Source organism: Cololabis saira, chromosome 4 (genome assembly GCF_033807715.1).
Source record: "Cololabis saira isolate AMF1-May2022 chromosome 4, fColSai1.1, whole genome shotgun sequence".
NCBI lineage: Eukaryota > Metazoa > Chordata > Actinopteri > Beloniformes > Belonidae > Cololabis > Cololabis saira.
The window spans coordinates 11,677,897-11,698,471 of record NC_084590.1 but is presented as its reverse complement, the minus strand read 5'-3'; the positions used below and the strand labels follow the sequence as shown (position 1 = coordinate 11,698,471).

Here is a 20,575-nt window from a genome sequence, read left to right as displayed (position 1 = left end):
TTGTATTTTATCTTTTATCTTATATTTTTATCTTTTTTTTGCTTACTCTTCTGTTTTCGTGTGGTAATGCACACATTACCCATTGTGAGATCAATAAAGTCTTATCTTATCTTCTTTATGAGCCTGGGAGCTGGATGTGTGAATGTGTGCCAGCAGCCGGGTCTTTCTTTACGTTGAGGCGCATCAGCAGTTTCCCGTGTGAAAGCAAATGTTCCTACTTTTCTAAGCCCTGAATCTAACACTAGATGGAATAGTTCCATGATCCTGAAGCTTAAAACTTAAGAAAACTAAAAGTTACCAACCCTAAATCTAGTGGAACTGTAACATGAAGGGATTACAGGCAGCTGGACCTAAACAGGTCCATGTCTGTTCAGCCGGGCCTGCAGCAGCTGCTGGATGTGCACGCTGACGTAATGCACAGGGATTTAAAAAGAACACACAATAAACAGTTCTAAAAAAAACATAAACAACAATCACAAGAGAAGAGGTCAAAAACAGTACTCTTTCTAAATTACTAGTTTCCACTAAAGTGTTGTGATGTCCAGACGTTCAGGGTTTAGTCTTTAAATTTAAAAGGTTTTGAAGAGTGAAAGAGCAGGAAATACTCAAAAGGAACAAAATATTCACCTTTTAGAAGAAAGAATACAAGAAACAAGAGGAACTTTACACCAAAACGATGATTTTGCGGTAAACAGCTGTCATGTGAGTTTGGCGCCACCTGCTGGTGACGCGGTGAAGGTGAAAGGAAACTTTTACACGGGTCTTGTGCTGTTTTTGGAAAATTATATAAAATGATGTAAAATAAATAAATAAAAACCAAAAACGAATTTCAGATTAATTAATCAGCACTCTAAAATACTGAGAGGTATTTGAAACATTTCCAAACAATTCTGACCGATATGAACATGATTTAGGTCATTCAATTATGTAATTTGCTTTGAGGGATTTATAAAGTATTTAATTCCATTAGTAATAACTCTATATTCCATGTTTAAATAGATCTTATCTATCCACTAGAACAAAAATGATTTATTTATTTTGAGAAATTAGAAAAAATAAGTGGCACAGCTAAAAAGGCACAAAAATAAAGGACGTCAGACAAACAGGGCACCAAAGTAAATTTTACCCATAATTCTATTTGGTTTAAGTTAGTTTTACATTAAATATAGTTTTTTAGTTTATTTTTGTTTTGAGTTTAAAACATGAGTTTTTATTTCTATTTCAGTTAATGAGATTATTATTTCAGTTAGTTTTTTTTTGTTTTTTTTTAACAGTTTAACAACTTTTCACATAATTTTTCAAGATGGAGTTTGTGACTGAAGAATCTCGTGGTCAGAATATTGCAGCCAAAAATAAACAGTTTATTTCATTTTCCATCAGCAGAATTTTTTGTGAGATCAAAAGTACATTGTTAATCCCCCTCACGTCAGTTCACGGGTCTCTAACCTGTAAAGCTCAGTCTGGAGAGCAGCCATCAATCAATGATTGAATCATCTTGAATAATTCAGGTTCAGTCAATAATTCAGTCGTCTTGATAACTTTGAACACATTTCATCTCCTCAGCCTTGATACAACTCCCTGGATCAGGTTTTAGTCCATCTGTCGAAGCTCAAAGAGCTGAACTTGGATGGAAATAAGCTGGTTAAACTGGAGCTTAATGTCGATTAGAGACCCCAGAAATTCAACCTGAAGTTAACCAGCTCAGGATGCAGGAAACACGACTCAGGTCACCGTAATGAGCCAAATCAGACATCACCTTTACGCAGCCTTGAACGCACCACGCGAGCCAATAACAGAGACAAAACCAGCAAGTGTAATATCTTTATCATCTCAACACACAAGCTTGAGAGCTGCTTCACTCGCTACATGGACGTTACTGATAAAACACTTCAACAATGTCTCTGTTGGCACGGCAACAAGGCAACTTTCAGTCAGTTTTAAAAAAGTTTAAAAAGACGGACTGAAAAAGTGTCTCATGAGCTCGTGATGATAAACGTTAACATCAGGGATATTCAGCCCAGTCAGCCGCCCTGCTGATGGTAGTTGTAGGTTCATACCTTTGTCTCGTCTGTGTGTTGCTTTCCAGTCGTTTATCACAGCAATTACAGTTTATATGATTAATATTGGGCGATATGCCCAAAAACTGTCCCGACATGACGAGATACACGGCCTGCAGAACGGACATTTACAACGGTAACAGTGATAATAGTACTACACAACTGTCAGATAGTATCAGTATCTATTCACTTCTCTTCTATATTCTCTGTTTTCTTAATCTTAATACGACTTAAGTCCTAATTACGCAATCCTTCTCGCTTTTGTGAGACAGAATCTTATGAAATTGTGAATAAAATACCCGTCAAGACTCATTAATTGTTGCATCTCATTCTACAACCCCAGTTACAAGAGCAAATAAAAGGTTTGAACCCATATTCTAGTTCCAACAGAACAAAAACAACATATCAGATGTTGAAAGGGAGACCTTTTGAATGTGATGGCAGCGAGGACACAGAGAATAATACAAATAAACAACTGGAGGAGCGTTTGACAGCCGATCAGGTCGTCGACTGGTGAGCAACGTGACCGCATCCCCACCGGTCCTGTACTCGTACCGCTGGCTCCCAGTTGAATTACCATCCATGTTAAGCTCTTGTCATTTGTTTTTAGAGCAATCTACAGAAATCTGTGTCCAAAAAATAGGAATAATTTCAGGAAAATGTTCCTCGGAGTAACATTATGAAGAGTTTAGAGACCCAGGAGGAATCTCTGTATGCTTGGGACAAGCCTAAAAAGGTAAAAACTGGATGTTTGTGATCTCTGGCCCATCAGGCAGACGTGCCTTAAAAGCAGACACTCAGAGGAACCGTCCAGCTTGTTATCAGCCGGCATCTCTGACGGCCTGAGGTTGCAGTGGTGTCTATGGCGGGGGCGGCTCCCACATCTGGAAAGGCTCCATCAACGCTGGAAACTACATACAAGGCTTGAGAGCAACATCTGCTTCAGTCCAGACGGCCGTGCTATCAGGGAACACCTTGTATACTCTAGCAGGACGGTGCTAAAGACCCTTCACCAAAACATCTACAGCATCATGACATGAAGAACCAGGTGACAAAGGATCGCTGAGCTGCAGGAATCCTGCACCAGACCAGAATGGGAAACACTCCTAAAGCTCCAGCTCCAACTGGTCTCCTCACGACCCAGATGTTTACAGTTGTAAACATTTTGAGACGTTTTGCTGCCATCAAATCAAAAAAGAGCTAATATTTTATATAGTTTCAATATCCGATGTGTTTATTTTCAAGTGGGAACAAATATTTGCAAATCATTGCGTTTCATGTCCGTTTGTTTTACACAGAATCCCAGCTTTGTTGGAATTTGGGTTGTACACAAAAACATGTTGCAACATATAGGTAAGGACATTTTAAAGTTGTTTGGAGGTTAATTCTGCCACGTCAGCTTCCAGAAACGATGCTAATACTCAGAAAACGTTGACGTGCGTTCAATTGCACTTGTGTGTAAAACGACGGGATCTCTGTTGACATGAGCAGATCACGGTCAGGCTGCAGGTCGGGCTGCAGGGCTGTGAGGTGATTTACAATTTCCCAGCTTGGGATAAAGAAAGTATATCTATCTATCTAACTTTAAAGGGGAAGACAACTATTTCAGTACAATCTAATTTGATATATTAGAAAAAATACCAATATGAATTAAAAATACCAGCTGTACACACACACACACACACCCACAAAGTCCTCACAGCAGTTCAGAAAAGCTACCGTCTGCTATATTCCTCAGAAGTCTACGCAGTGATGAAGTGTCCTCTGGTCGGGTTCAGACGTAGAAGCATTTGTGGTCCTTCAGGTTCCTCAGGTAGGAGAAACTCTTCCCGCACTTGTCGCACATGAACTGCTTCTCTCCGGTGTGGATCTGCTGGTGCGCCTTCAGGCTGTTGCCCTGGTTGAAGCTGCGGCCACACGTGTCGCAGCTGAACGGCTTCTCGCCCGTGTGGATGCGCTGGTGCCGGTTCAGGTTGCCCGTGTTGCTGAAACATTTGCCGCAGGTGTCGCAGCTGAAGGGTTTCTCTCCCGTGTGAACCACCTTCGGACGAGAAGTGAGAGGATGAGTGGAAATCTTTCAGACTTTATTTATCTATTTAGTGTTTGTGTTCACTACGTCATTCTGCTGCACCTTTCACTTTTTTTTTTATTGTATATACGTTATTAAGAGCCATTTGTCTATTACTGTTTGTAACTATTTAAATCTGGGTTCAGTGAGCGAAACAACCAAAGACAAATTCCCTGTCTGGCATGCTTGGCCAATAAAGCTTATTCTTATTATTACAAGAAGACTAAAATAAGTATTGGGCCGCCTGGTGAAAAATGAAGCTTCCCACCTGGATTTAAAAAGAATTTATTTTTCACAACCTGTGCAAAGATGTTGCTCTGTTTTGGGTCAAATTACTACTGTATTTTCCAGACTATAAGTCACTTTATTTTTTTTTTTTCATAGTTTGGCTGGGGGTACGACTGATACTCTGGAGCGACTTATGTGTGAAATTATTAACACATTATTACCGGTATATCATTTCACATGTAATTTTCACACTAAACCTCAAGAGGGCGAACTGCAGCTGACGATGAGTCTGACGTAAGTGACGTAGAAGAGGAAGCGCCGCATCTTCGACCTCCGGAGTTAGCGGAGTTGTTTAAAAGTGACACAGAGGATGAAGATTTCATTGGATTTTAGTTATTTGGAGTGACACGGATGGTTTGTTGACTTCTTAGCATGTTATTTATGCTAGTTATCTGAATAACTCTTAATATGGTATGTTAACATACCAGGCACATTCTCAGTTTGGTCATGTAATGTAAGCAAACCATACAATTATTCAGACTGTTGTTGCCTCTATTCTATTTTTTATTTTAAATTGCCTTTCAAGATGACATGTCTGTTCTTCGTGTTGGATTTTATAAAATGTATAAAATACATTTTCCCGAAAAATGTGACTTAATACTCCAGTGCGACTTTCCTTCTTTATTATGCATTTTATGGCTGGAGCGTCTTATAGTCCGGAAAATATGGTAATCTGCTTTAAATTGAAACACCTGAGCAGATTGCTGGAGGACCGACCAACACAAAAACATGGAAATATCACAGTGAAATCGCTACCTTCCTCTTGAATCTGGGACCCATGTTTAACACAGATCATGGATCAGGGAAATGTTAACTGACAAAATGTGGATTCAGAAACAACGTCTACAATACTTTCCTTTCCGATCAAACATTCACTGGGTTAGTTTTCTACTTCTTCATATGTGTATGTACAGCAGGCATGTGTTATATGTACTTCTATGTATAGTCATTTATTTTAGATCTTTTATTATTATTTTACATATGCTGTGACTTTAGCTTCCATCATCAATATCAACTATTTGTGAACTCAGCTGCATTTGCTATGGTATGTATGCATATTTATTTTTATTTAACTCTATTTGTATAATGTTGCTTCTCTGAGTACTGTATACAGGACTGTCTCAGAAAATTAGAATATTGTGATAAAGTTCTTTATTTTCTGTAATGCAATTAAAAAAAAAAAAAAAAATCTCATACATTCTGGATTCATTACAAATCAACTGAAATATTGCAGGCCTTTTATTATATTAATATTGCTGATTATGGCTTAGAGTTTAAGATTAAGATTCCCAGAATATTCAAATTTTTTTAGATAGGATATTTGAGTTTTCTTAAGCTGTAAACCATGATCAGCAATATTAAAATAATAAAAGGCTTGCAATATTTCAGTTGATTTGTAATGAATCCAGAATGTATGACATTTTTGTTTTTGTAATTCCATTACACAAAATCACAATATAAGGAAACAATAAAAAGCATAATTGAATTGAACAGCAGAAGTCACAACAACGTTGTGAAATCGCCTCACCCACCTGGTGAGATTTGAGGCTGCTGTGCTGCGTGAACATGCGGCCGCAGATGTCGCAGGCGAACGGCCGCTCGCCGCTGTGCGTCTTCAGGTGGATCTTCAGGTAGCTGGACGACTTGAAGCTCTTTCCGCAGATGCCGCAGCTGTGCGGCCGGTCGGCCGTGTGCTGCTGCTGGTGCGAGCGCAGCTCCGTGATGGAGCAGAGCCGCAGGCCGCACAGCAGGCAGGTGCAGGGGATGGTGGCCGCGTGCGTCTGCAGGTGCTTCCGCAGCGAGTCCACGCAGGCGGCGACGACGCCGCAGGCTACGCAGGCCACGCTGATCAGCGAGCGCTCGTCCGTGTGGATGGTCTTCTGGTGCATCTTCAGCGCGTTCTTCTGGATGAAGCACTTGCCGCAGGTGTCGCAGGCGAAGGGCCGCTCCCCCGTGTGGATGCGCTGGTGGCCCTTCAGGGTGTCGGCCTGGTTGAAGCTCTTGCCGCAGGTGTCGCATCGGAACGGCTTCTCGCCTGTGTGGATGCGCAGGTGCCGCTGCAGGTTGCCCTGGATGGTGAAGCTTTTGCTGCAGTACTGGCAGTTGTAGGCGCGCTCGCCCGTGTGCACCATCTGGTGCATCTTGAGGCCGTGCGCCCGGTAGAAGCTCTTCCCGCACTGCTCGCAGCGGAACGGGCGCACGTCGGCGTGGAGCCGCTGGTGGTTCCTCAGGAGCTGCTTCAGGGTGAAGCCCTTCCCGCAGACATCGCAGGTGTGGGGTCTCTCACCTGTACGTTAACAGAAATAACGCTTTCTTATTATGGCATCTAATACCTATTTTAAAACAGGCCTTGAATGTCTTAAAAACAAGCTTTTGATTTTTTTTGCTAAATAAATTAGAAATTCAGCCTCTGAGCCATGTCTTTATCTTCCCATTCTCTAACCTCATTATCTATGTGGGATTCTGAGTGGGCGGGGCTATGATAATGAGGCACTGTGCTGATTGGCTGCCTGAATGACACGTAGCAGGGGAGGGCTGGAGCTGGGACAGAATACAGACATTTGTGTTGGTTTTTACAACCAACAACAGAGCAATTTGCATGTCTAGCTCGAACAGACGCCATCACGATACACCGCTACTAAAAAATGGAGGAAGCTCCGGCCGGCGGAGTTAGTTGTGGGCGTGGTTTCACGCATCGGAGGCCAACCCATGTAAATCGCTCCCGTCTTTACGTAACGACGGGAGCAGAATCTGAACGGCTTGTAGAAGCCACGTGACACTGGATGGATCATCCGGGCGGCTGTACAAACACTGCAGAATTTGGTTGCTTTCCTCCTTCTCCGAGTTGGCAGCTGAGGGGAGACCACTTTATATATGTTAAAGCAAGAGAAAACATGTTTTTCATAATAGGTCCCCTTCAACTTATAAAATGTGTGTTTTCTTACTATCTCCTGTAAGATGACTTTGGGTGACCTGAAAGGCGCCTCTAAATAAAATGAATTATTATTATTATTAAAGTTCGACAACATGAAGTCAAACTAGAGGCTGTATTGGGATAGTGTCCTGCCGGGTCCTGCGGGACCCAACGCAAATCTGGTGGGAGCGGGCGGTTTGAACTTTGCTGCGGGCGGCTAAAAAAACACTGCGGGATCGGGATGTAGCCTAGCGACAAGATGGAAATCAATGACGTGGAAAAAAACCTCAAACAAGGTCTTTACAAAACAAAGACAAAGCAAGTCAGATATTTGGAGAAACTTTGTTTAGTGTCTGTGGAGCATCTTGGAAGAGACGCAGGGATTGGAACCTCAGTCGGTCAGCAGCATTCTCTTCCTCCACAGCAATGTAATGGCCAAATGGTTAATTACTTAAATTAATTAGTTTCATTCGTTAACTTTGTTTATTTTACATTATTTATTAGTGTTATTTGAGCCACTCACAGCTACTCTCGTTGCTATAACCTCAACCACATAATTGGTCAGGTGTCCTATGAACTGTCAATTATCCATCAAGCTATCATGTTAACATTAAATCAGATAGATTTGTCTAGAACATTTCTCTTGCGGGACGGGGGAAGACACAAAATCAATGCATTTCTAATATTGTGCAGGCATGAACTCTGAGTTTTGCGGGTGGAAGTGGATATAAATGTTGAGCGGGAGCGGGCAGTAGCGGGATGAAGAAAACAGTCCCGCGCAGGGCTCCAACTCAGGCTAAATAAACGATAAAGATAAATTATAAGTATGAAAAATAAAAAACTGTAAAAAAGAAACTGAAACTGAACAAGTGTACTGTAAACTGAATAAATGTACTGTAAACATAGCAAATACAGTATAATAAATAGTGTTATACTAATATAGTATAAAGGAATAATCCTCCTCGCCGAGACCTCAGGACCGTTTCCTACATCCCAAGGAAAACTCACCCGTGTGAAGCAGCATGTGAGCGTTGAGGCTCCGCTGGAAGGAGAAGTCTCGGCCGCACTGCGAGCAGCGGAAGGACTTCTGGCCATTCGCTCGGAGGGGATGCGACCTGGGCTTCGGGGCGGGTTTAGATCTGGTGGTGTATTCTGGGTCTCCCTCGTCCGGGTCGTCCGGCTCCACCTGACGGAAAAAAATAAATAAATAAAAAAATAAAAATCATACAAACATCTTCATTTTTTCTTCCCTTGGCATGAAAGAATTACGACACAGCTAACCCTTGTGCTGTCTTCAGGTCAAGGAAGGAGGAAGGGAAGAAGGGAGGAAAGAAGGAATGGAGAAAGGAAGGATGGAAGGAAGGGTGAAAAGAAGGAAGGGAGGATGGGAGGAAAGGAAGGGAGAAAGGAAGGAAGGAAGGAAGAAAAGAGGAAGGGAAGAAGGAAGGAGAGAGCAGGAGGAAAGAAGGAAGGAATGGAAAAAAGGAAGAAAGAAAGGGAGAAAAGAAGGAAGGAAGGAAGGAAGGAAGGAAGGAAGGAAGGAAGGAGAGAGCAGGAGGAAAGAAGGAAGGAAGGGAAAAAAGGAAGAAAGAAAGGGAGAAAAGAAGGAAGGAAGGAAGGAAGGAAGGAAGGAAGGAAGGAAGGAAGGAAGGAAGGAAGGAAGGAAAGAGCAGGAGGAAAGAAGGAAGGAAGGGAAAAAAGGAAGAAAGAAAGGGAGAAAAGAAGGAAGGAAGGAAGGAAGGAAGGAAGGAAGGAAGGAAGGAAGGAAGGAAGGAAGGAAGGAAGGAGAGAGCAGGAGGAAAGAAGGAAGGAAGGGAAAAAAGGAAGAAAGAAAGGGAGAAAAGAAGGAAGGAAGGAAGCAAGGAAGGAAGGAAGGAAGGAAGAAAAGAGGAAGGGAAGAAGGAAGGAGAGAGCAGGAGGAAAGAAGGAAGGAATGGAAAAAAGGAAGAAAGAAAGGGAGAAAAGAAGGAAGGAAGGAAGGAAGGAAGGAAGGAAGGAGCAGGAGGAAAGAAGGAAGGAAGGGAAAAAAGGAAGAAAGAAAGGGAGAAAAGAAGGAAGGAAGGAAGGAAGGAAGGAAGGAAGGAAGGAAGGAAGGAATGGAAAAAAGGAAGAAAGAAAGGGAGAAAAGAAGGAAGGAAGGGAAAAAAGGAAGAAAGAAAGGGAGAAAAGAAGGAAGGAAGGAAGGAAGGAAGGAAGGAGAGAGCAGGAGGAAAGAAGGAAGGAAGGGAAAAAAGGAAGAAAGAAAGGGAGAAAAGAAGGAAGGAAGGAAGGAAGGAAGGAAGGAAGGAAGAAAAGAGGAAGGGAAGAAGGAAGGAGAGAGCAGGAGGAAAGAAGGAAGGAAGGGAAAAAAGGAAGAAAGAAAGGGAGAAAAGAAGGAAGGAAGGAAGGAAGGAAAGAAGGAAGGAAGGAAGGAAGGAAGGAGAGAGCAGGAGGAAAGAAGGAAGGAAGGGAAAAAAGGAAGAAAGAAAGGGAGAAAAGAAGGAAGGAAGGAAGGAAGGAAGGAAGGAAGAAAAGAGGAAGGGAAGAAGGAAGGAGAGAGCAGGAGGAAAGAAGGAAGGAAGGGAAAAAAGGAAGAAAGAAAGGGAGAAAAGAAGGAAGGAAGGAAGCAAGGAAGGAAGGAAGGAAGGAAGAAAAGAGGAAGGGAAGAAGGAAGGAGAGAGCAGGAGGAAAGAAGGAAGGAATGGAAAAAAGGAAGAAAGAAAGGGAGAAAAGAAGGAAGGAAGGAAGGAAGGAAGGAAGGAAGGAAGGAAGGAAGGAGCAGGAGGAAAGAAGGAAGGAAGGGAAAAAAGGAAGAAAGAAAGGGAGAAAAGAAGGAAGGAAGGAAGGAAGGAAGGAAGGAAGGAAGGAAGGAAGGAATGGAAAAAAGGAAGAAAGAAAGGGAGAAAAGAAGGAAGGAAGGGAAAAAAGGAAGAAAGAAAGGGAGAAAAGAAGGAAGGAAGGAAGGAAGGAAGAAAAGAGGAAGGGAAGAAGGAAGGAGAGAGCAGGAGGAAAGAAGGAAGGAAGGGAAAAAAGGAAGAAAGAAAGGGAGAAAAGAAGGAAGGAAGGAAGGAAGGAAAGAAGGAAGGAAGGAAGGAAGGAAGGAGAGAGCAGGAGGAAAGAAGGAAGGAAGGGAAAAAAGGAAGAAAGAAAGGGAGAAAAGAAGGAAGGAAGGAAGGAAGGAAGGAAGGAAGAAAAGAGGAAGGGAAGAAGGAAGGAGAGAGCAGGAGGAAAGAAGGAAGGAAGGGAAAAAAGGAAGAAAGAAAGGGAGAAAAGATGGAAGGAAGGAAGGAAGGAAGGAAGGAAGGAAGGAAGGAAGGAAGGAAGGAAGGAAGGAAGGAAGGAAGGAAGGAAGGAAGGAAGGAGAGAGCAGGAGGAAAGAATGATAGGAGAATTAGGTCATTTTGACCCAAAGACAGTACATGGGTTAAAGTGTCTCTGAAACCTACCTGGTAGTCCGGGTCCCCATCGTCAATCGGGGCGGGATCGTCTCCGTGGTGACCGCAGTCGGAGGACGTGTCGTCGGCCAAACCCTCCGGGCCCTCCAGACCCTCCGGGCCCTCCGGACCCGCCGGGCCCTCCAGACTCTCCGGGCCTTCTAGACCCTCCAGACCCTCCTCCTTTATCAGCACCATCTGGGTGCTGTCCTGACAGGACGGAGGGAGATCACAGCCGTGACCATGTGGTAGTAGTCCTCCTATTTCTGCTTCACGACGTTGGAGCAAACTAATCTTATATTTTAGTGAGGTACAATGACTTATCGGGGCGGTGATGTCACAGAGAGGGGAGGGAGACGAATGTACGCTGAGATGAAGAGCAGCGGACCTCATTAGCACATTCACAGATTCCCATTAAGGGCCTGATTTACTAAAGGTTTGCGTGTATAAAAACGTGTGCAAACTTTACATCACCCGCAAACCAATGTGCAAGCTGATCTACTAACAGCGTGCAAAGAGGACTGCGCCTCTCAAATGCGCAAAATAGCACACGCTATTCATTTAGTACTTTTGCCCTGATGAATAATCAATATGGGGCGTACCCGCCAGATATCGCTAAATACTGGGAGGGGAAAATGCAAATTGGTCCATTTACCACGCGCAATGAGATTTGCCAAGCCTGAAAGTTTTTGCGTGGATTGTGATTGCGTCTGTATTTAATACGTTCGAAAGGAAGGTGCTAATCTCCACATGCAAAAGGAGAAATATTTTATTTGAATGTTAAATCGAGTATTATTCAGCAAAAGGTTGCCACAGGAGGCACATTAATTTTTTAATTTGTGATAATAAATAAATCACGTGTTTTCATGGAGAAAAAAGTATTTCTTATTGTGCGCCTATACTTGTTCTGCAGTTGTCATACCCCGGTGTTGTGCCGAATTCAGCACCCCTGCCGGGAAAAGCACCCCTCGTCTGACAAAAATGATATTCTCATTCCGTGTCATGTTCTGTTTAGCGTGTTTAAATGCGCTCATGGATTCCACAATAGTCATACTTTCCCACAATCACAGTCACAGATAACAAAAATCGGGTAAATGGTTATTGATGTCATTAATTAATAGCCTGCTTACTGTGTTGTCTTCCATAATATTTGTAAATATATATAATATAAACTCCTAAGTATGTGTTTGTGTGAGTGTGTATATATAAATATATTGAAGTGTCAGTGTGTTGTTTTTTTTCTTGGTCTACTTATCATTGAATATACAAGGGGGTGCTTTTCACGGCAGGGGTGCTGAATACGGCACAACAATTTGCCTCTTCCACTAATATCTCTAACTCCAACTCGTCAAATTTCATTTTGCGCTTGCGACTATATCCAGACTCTCCATGGCGCAAAGTTTGCGCCGCAAACCGTAAGACGCGCAACACCTCATTTAAATACTGCTGGTTGCACCTGTTATCAATTGGGCACGCAATCTTAGTTGATCACCCGCAAAACACACAACAACAGCACGTGCAAACTTTTTCAGTGCACGCGCAATTTAGTACTCTTTATTTAGGATCTTAGTAAATCGGGCCCTAAGTGTATAGGGAGAAGGTGCAGCGTCAAACCCCCCACACAAGAGGGGTTTTATCACTGCTGGAGACGGACGTACCGTACCTTCCGCTCAGCTAATTTAAAATCCTTAATTTTTCTCAAAAATCGGCAGTGCGCCCTATAATTCAGGGGTCTTGTCTATGAATCCTGTTGTTTACGGACCTCAAACCATTTTATGTGTCACTGAGCTCAGAAGTCTGTCAACATGTTTTAGTGACTTTGGTAGCGAAGAAGCCGGTTCCGCTTGATCGATAGTCGGACCGTTAAGACACGTTAAAGTCGGTCCTTGATTGGATACGGGTTGTAACGTCAATGTTGGATAACTAATTATGTAGCGCTGCAAGCAACCATCATCCACCACCTAATTAACGTTATTTTACTGTAATTAAACGTCAACGTTAGATTTTTAGCGTGAACCTAGTTTTCAAATCTACGACATAATCAATTATAATCAAATGTTGGAGTACAACGTTGTTCCAACCTCACACTAACTTCAGGTGTCCGCTATCGCTGGCAACGATGAACCAATCAGACAACAGGACGTTTACCTCCTCCACTTTTTATTTGTGGATTTGTGGAAGATGAATGATTTAAAATGTGAGATTATTTTTCTGTTTTAGTGTCTGTTTAGTTTGTTATTGAGTTATTCTGAACGAGTTGAATACATTTTGGACTTAGTTGAATGTTTTGTTTCACTTTATACAGGACTGTTTCAGAATATTGTGATTTTCTGTAATGCAATTAAAAAAAACAAAAATGTCATACATTCTGGATTCATTACAAATCAACTGAAATATTCCAAGCCTTTTTATTATTTTAATATTGCTGATTATGGTTTACAGTTTAAGATTAAGATTCCCAGAATATTCAAATTTTTTGAGATAGGATATGCGAGTTTTCTTAAGCTGTAAGCCATGATCAGCAATATTAAAATAATAAAAGGCTTGCAATATTTCAGTTGATTTGTAATGAATCCAGAATGTATGACATTTTTGTTTTTGTAATTGCATTACAGAAAATCACATTATTCTAAGCAAGGCAAGTCAGAAGAACTTTATCACAATATTCTAATTTTCTGAGACAGTCCTGTATATGTTTCATCATGCACCTTATGTATGAAAATAGACCTGTCCATTGATATTGTGCCTAATGGCCCCCAAAATACGGTATATGGCTTTTTTCACAGATTTAGTTGGAAACATTTGCAGGAAAACTGCGACGACAGAAGAGAAGTAGTGAAGACTTCCTACCTCGTAGGTTCTTCCCTTCCACAAGTGAATGATAGGAGACCTCTTCACTCCAGCTCCGCCAGCAGACGCCACTGCATCAAACAAGGAGATGTTTATCAATATCAACCTGGGGCCGGACTGACCAATATGTTCTTAAGAACGATCTTAAGAAATGCCTTAAGATCTAAAATTAAGAAATTCATAAGAAAGTTCTTAAGTGCAATTCCTCAATATTTTTCTTAAGAACCGTCTTAAGAACTGTCATTTCTTATTTTTCCTACTTAAAGGAGCATGAGGCTCCTTTTAAGAAATGAGACTCTCTAGCGCCACCCTTCACCACGACGGCCGTCGGGGGTACTGCAGCCAACAGTGAAGCCGGCACGGGAGAACGGGGAGAACGCACATGCAGCGTCATGTGACGTCACAACCGCAGGACAGCGCGGGAAATTCGGGTCCAGCATTGCAGCACATTTTGCAGCACACAGCCTGTTCAAGGCAACGGAGAGATACACTAGAGGGCTCATTCTTTTTGGTTTGGAACGCTTCATCTGACATTATTACTAGAAAACTTAAAACGTATACGAATTTTTTTCATAAATCCTGCCTCAAGAACTTCTTAAAATATGGCTGTATCCGAAATGGCATACTAGGTACTACATACTGCATCAGTATGTACTGTGCACTGCATACTACATAAAGGATTCAGTAGCTAAGCCACTCCAGCAGACCGTTCACACAGCAGTATGCAGCCAAGTATCCCAGAATTATATTATATTTATATTATTATTATTCATTTCATTATATTCAGTCATGCACCTGCAGCGAGACTTCACTACACCGATGCGTCGCTCCACATTATTGTGGATCCTTGTTTGTGCAAATGTGTTGAAAAAGGTGATATTAGAGTCTTGCCTTTTCACAGAAGACATTTTAAGACAAGGTTGTCTTAAACCTTTTTCTTAAAAAAGTCAAGAACAAATTTGAGAACTTTTATTTCAAGAATACCATTTATTCTTAAGTTTTTTCTTAAGAAGAAACTTAAGAAGAAAGTTGAGAAAATACTTAAGAACTTTTTTGGAGAATATGACTTCTTCTCTTTTTTCTTCTTAAGACTGAACTTAAGAAAAAAATGACACTTAAGAAGATTTTTTTTCTTAAGAATGTTTTGTGAATATGGCCCCTGATTGATGTCAGACAAACAATGGAGGAAACACAGTATTGTTCTTCATGTTTCAAGACCTCATTTATGGTTTATAACAAAGAAAAAGGCTCTGAAATCAGTTCAGTGACAGTGATTTTACCTCTGCGAGTCTTCCTCCCCGAGCGCCGGCCCCCCCGGCCCACCCTGCCCCCCCGGACGGCGTCTCGGGCCCGGCTGCTCGTCTCCTCCACCTCTTCATCGTCTCCATCCGTCAGCCCCTCCTCCGCCTCCAGGTCCCTGCTGCCCACCAGCAGCCGCTTCAGCTCCACCTCCACCACCTGCAGCTTCCTCCTCAGGCCCTGGATCTCCGCAGCCCCCTGCGCCACCTGGAAACACCAGCAGATCCTTTAGAGGTGGAGCTCAACCCCACTGAGATGGGATGGAAATACCGAAGAGCACGTACTTCCAGCTGCAGCGCGGACGAGCAGTCGGTGAAGAGCTGGACGATCTTCGCCACGGCCTCTTCAGCCAGAGACGACATGAAGACGTTGAACTGCATCAGCTAAAGGGAAGAGCACAGACCTCAGTCACAAACGCTCTGAATTTACGTCATATCTTCATCATTCATGCTGACACGTTAAAATTAGCCATCATGAAATCCATTTGCTATACCTCAGTGATTTATGACAGGCCTGGCATCAAATACCCCACATCAGTTACTACGTTTACATGCAGTCAAAATTCGGGTTATTACTAATATTCCGGTTACTGAGACATTCGGAATATTCTGTTTACATGGTAATTAATCATTCGGGATATCCCGATCAAACCAGCCCCTGTAATGTCCTGGAAAACTATTAAAACTGAAGATGACGCCGCCTGCTCCCTGAGAGGATGGTGCAGGACGGTGCCTGATCAGGTTTTATTAAGAGGCATCTTCCCCAACTTCTGTTTTCAACCACAGAAACGTTTAAATACTCAGGAGGAAACAACGACAACTGGCATCTACGAGCCTTAAAATTAAATTAAGGATAATTAATTTTAAACTTCAAGAAAGAAGAGAAAAGCATGAAAATGAATCAATGCATTTGGTTAGTTGATAACAAACTACAGTTGTCAATTTAATGACAATTTGACTATTATAGAGACTATTACAATGAAACGATATTCAAAATGAAATAACCTAATATTGAGATTATCTTCTTCTTGAATCTATTAAATTGATCCTTCTGCATAGATTAACCGGTAAGAGGTTAAAACCAATAGGGTCTGGAGCCAAACGCGAGTCAACAATGTAATGTAATGTACCATAAAGCACTTTACAACAGCCTTTAGGTGTGCCAAAGTGCTTTACAGCAGGTCATAGATAAAAAGGAGGATGAGAACACTCAAAAACAATAAAAGCATTGACCTCCAGGTTAAACATCCAACATGCATACTTATAACCTGGTCCATTTGTCAAAACACAGTTCAGGTCTCTGCAGCTTGATTCACATCCATGACAACTGCCTGGAGGCTTGTCATGAATATCTGCATGTGTGAGTCAATGACCCACTATTTTGAGCCAGGGGTGTTACAGCAGACCAACCTGGGGACCCAGGTTCAAGAAACACTGTTGTATGTGGTTCCCTGCTTCAATACGCCTGATTAAAAAACAATGTGACATCAGCAGACTGGTGCAGACCTCGATGACGAGCTGATGGAGCCATTTGATTCAGGTGCGTTGAAGCAGGGAAACATCTAAAATCCTACCGGACTCCTCATATAAAAGAGTGTGTAGGATTCATACTAAAAGTGTACGTAAACCCAAAAGCCGAAAATGGCGGGCGCAAAAAAAAATCCGGATTTATAAAACCGTGTGCACACACGCACGCAATGTTCGCTTTATAAATCACAGTCCAGCTGGAAGGTTGCGCAGGTGAATTCATCTCATATCCCGCCCTCTACACGCCCACTTTTACCATAAATGGGCAATACAAACTACATGATGACTGTATTTTCATATAAATGAGCCTGCTGAGCATGCGCAGCGGCTTCCTGCAGCCTGTTTCTGCTGTGCGTCAGGATGAATGAGACGTGTCGAGCCGGGCAACCGTGCCCATGCCACTAAATTTCACGGAGACTGAGATCGAGATGTTGTGAATGAGGTGGAGGCCAGGAAAACGACATTATTTGGTGGTCACAGTAATGGCATCACTAACAAAAATAAAGCGAGTGAGTTGCCTGCCAGAATCTGATTTCTGGCCGCGGGAGCGCGCACAGCAGCCTGTTGAGCGATAGCGCTGAAACGTCAGATTTTCAGATTATGAAGCTCAAGAATGAGATCAAATCATATTTAGGTAGAAACAACCTTCCATTAACTGTATTTGGCTTTAAATCAATTTTTGGCAGGTAAAAAGACCCATTTTCAGGGGAGAAATCAGATTCTGGCAGGCAATCTCTTTTTGGCACGACACCGGCACGGCGTGTCCTGCACCGCGGACACGCCGTGCCCGGTGGGATGATTTGACAGATAAAAATACCCCGTCAGGTCACGCTTCCACACAGACATCAACATTTATTTATCTATGTGGAAGCGTGATCTGACGGGGTATTTTCATCTGTCAAATCATCCTACCTGCCAATATCTATGTGGAAGCGTGATTTGACTTTTTTTTTTCTTCCGCCGAAGCGTCGTACACATAGATCTATGTGGAAGCACATTCTGACTTCCTGCTGTTAAATCGTCTATTTGCATGAAAAAGCCTTTGAAAAAAAAAAGAAACTGAGGTAAAAGAAACGGGGATGGTACGGTAGTATTTTCTGCCGAGGTAGGACACCTCGGCAGAACACCGGCTTGGGTGTACATGGATCTATAAGTCTGATATGTGATGACATTAAAAGTATGACATGAATCTGGCTTCATTTCACCACCTCACCGCCTGCGTCGCCAGTTCCCCATATCTTCAAAATGTTCCTGTGCGAGGGTCAGGGTTGGCGTAAAGATACGCACATTTTTCGGTTTTTTTTTTTTTTTTTTTAAATCCCAACCTTTGCGTAGAAGGTGGCTTGCGCATCTTTCAAGCCCCGTTTTGTGCGCACGCAAGCTTTATAAATGAGGCCCCAGGTTTTTTGGTCTGTCCTTGATACTAACCTGCTTTTTGGGCATCTATGTAGCTGCTGGATACTTTCAATTTCCCTTGGGATTAATTAAGTATCTATCTATCTATCTATCTATCTATCTATCTATCTATCTATCTATCTATCTATCTATCTATCCATCTATCCATAAACATGTGCAGGTAATGCTGTGAAGACGTTATTGGGAATATTTCAGCAACATTATTGCAACTTCTAGAGAAAACTTCACTGAAATGTAAAAATAAAATACAAGTCAAACTGCTTTCAAGTTGTAGCCTCCATTAAAACTGTAATTGACTGATTATTGATCAGCCAGGTGGAGATCAGCAGCTTGTAGAGCTACAGCAGATAGATGGACCTCAGTCTGCTCTGCCACCAAGACACTAGAACCTGGATCATCACGTGACCTTGTTTTATTCAAACTTAATCCCACGTGGTTTCTCTCTCTGATTCTCCTGTCGGACCTCCATCCCATAATAACCCCCTGGGGTCAGCAGCCAGCCGACTTCTCTATTTCTACACTCAGCTGTTTGTCTGGACCCCCCAGGGGGAGATCTGAGCCGGTACCGGGCCGGTAAACGGGTCCGACGCAAACGCACCTTCTCGTCGGGAGACACGTGACTGTTTTCAGACACTTCCGACACCGTCGCGCTGACCACGACGTCCAGGACGGAGCACACCTTCTCCTCGAAGTCCGACATGCCGGCCGGATAGTTCGACGTTTGTCTCGACCTCTGCACTTTTTACACAGTTAAACACGGAAAGTATTACAATGTTGTCATGGTGAAAACACTAAAACACTCGTGCAGCTTCCACCGCGGAGGACCTTCTTCTTCCGGGTTCATGCCCTTCAGAATAAAAGCTCGGAAATTTGCTCAACTTTTTTTTTTTTGATTTGATTGATTGAATTACATAAGGGAAAAAAAATATAATTTTAAAACAAATTCAAAACATACAGAAAAAAGGCAACAACAACAAACACGTAATACAAACAGGGAAAAAAGAAAACAGTGTCCGAAAAGGAGCAGGTAGAAGTAAAACTTATTTAACCCTGCCCCTTTGTTACCTCTATTATAAATTAAACATAAATATTAATAATAAATGGCTGCTAATTTACCTATAAGGCTACAGATTTTCCCATTGGTTGTGCCTTTGCACCTAACCAGCTAACAAACACAATCTTTCCTTAACATAGCTCCTCCTCAATCAAATAACTTCCCAGAACTTCCTTTTTGTACCGTTTTTTAAATTGATTTATATTTGTACATTACTTCGACCCATCACCCAACCCATTCCATAGATCCACTCCAACAACTGAGATACACATGCTTTTCCTTTTAGAATGAACACATTGTTTTTTTAAATTAAATTTTCCTCTTAAATTATAACCCCCCTCCATGTCACAAAACATTTTCTGTAAATTGCCTAAAAGTGAATCAGTTCTCACTTTGAATATGATTTGAAGAGTTTTTAGTTTGACAATGTCCCAGAATTTCAACACATGCGACTTTAAAAACAGTGTGTTTGTGTGATCCTTATAACCCACATTGTGAAGTATCCTGATTGCTTTTTTTTTGCAATCTGAATAGCAGTTGTAAATTGCTTATATATGTGTTGCCCCAAACTTAATGGACATTTTTTTTTAATTTCGAACATGAAACAGTAGTGAATACAACACAAAACAATAATAATCAATAATAAATAAATGTAAATAAGAAAACAAAACAAAAATATAAATAAAAAAATGCATCCACCATAATTGACATGCTCGAAAAGGAGTAGGAAGAAGTAAAAACTTATTAAATCCTACCCCCTAAACTATATTTCATTATGATCAAAATTAATTTAATTTCTATACAAAAAAGAAAAGGTATCTATATATACATATATAACACATACACACACATATATACATATATACACATACATGTGCACTTTTTGGATATGACATACATACATATATATACATATAGAAATATACATATATATATATAGAAATATACATATATATATATATATATATATATATATATATATATATATATGTATACGCCGGAGGTTCTGCGTTGGTGTAACGCGGAACCATAAATCAGCTCCGGAGCCGGCAGGCAGACAGAAATCAGCCTTTATTCTGCCGAGGTTGCAAAAAACTTGAAAAAAAGTGATTATGTACATTCACTGAGTGAATATTATGAAAGTAAAATATATATTTCTCGCTGTATGACGACGAAAAGCATTCTGGGAATTTTTTTTGTACCTAGAAAACTATTTTTTTCTTTTTAAATCAGAGGGCCTTCACAGGTGTTGAACACTGGCCTGCTTTTTTGTACACCTCACATCCTTGATAAATACTGTACTGTAGTAGGCCTGTATGGTTCATCTGAAACAACAGGATTGAATAAAATGATGTTGTTGTTAAGAAATCTTGTAAGCCATTCTTTTACTGCTTAATTTTTGTTGAATATAAGAAAATAGGGATAAGTAGTCAACTAATATAAAATAACATGATGCCGCAGGTTGGTTTTCCTCCCGTCCTCCCCAATTTTTTCAGTCACCAGCCGCCACTGATATATAATATATGATATATATATATATATATATATATATATATATATATATATATATATATATATATATATATATATATATATATATATATGTGTGTGCATATACATCCTGGCTGATGTGGACATACATGGCATTTCAGTTTATGGTTGTCTATCTGTACAGTCATGCAAATTCAAT

General features: G+C 41.4%; 1 protein-coding gene across 1 annotated transcript; it reads right to left on the bottom strand.

Annotated features, from left to right (window-relative positions):
- Positions 1-1,380: 1,380 nt before the first annotated feature.
- On the bottom strand, positions 1,381-18,639 carry LOC133441501 (gastrula zinc finger protein XlCGF26.1-like). The gene is made up of 8 exons (XM_061718860.1): positions 18,430-18,639; positions 15,174-15,272; positions 14,871-15,096; positions 13,591-13,661; positions 10,753-10,950; positions 8,336-8,513; positions 5,946-6,700; positions 1,381-4,098 (listed from the first exon to the last, which is right to left on the bottom strand). The coding sequence occupies exons 1-8, from the start codon at positions 18,529-18,531 to the stop codon at positions 3,832-3,834; spliced, it is 1,896 nt and encodes a 631-aa protein (XP_061574844.1). The 5' UTR covers positions 18,532-18,639; the 3' UTR covers positions 1,381-3,831.
- Between the last annotated feature and the right edge of the window lie 1,936 nt (positions 18,640-20,575).

Coding starts and splice junctions, on each gene's coding strand:
- LOC133441501 (XM_061718860.1), bottom strand. CDS start 18,531: ATGTCGGACTTCGAGGAGAAGGTGTGCTCCGTCCTGGACGTCGTGGTC. Junction 8,514..10,752: donor ATGGGGACCCGGACTACCAG/GTAGGTTTCAGA, acceptor TTTTTCCGTCAG/GTGGAGCCGGACGACCCGGA. Junction 6,701..8,335: donor TCACATGCTGCTTCACACGG/GTGAGTTTTCCT, acceptor GTTAACGTACAG/GTGAGAGACCCCACACCTGC.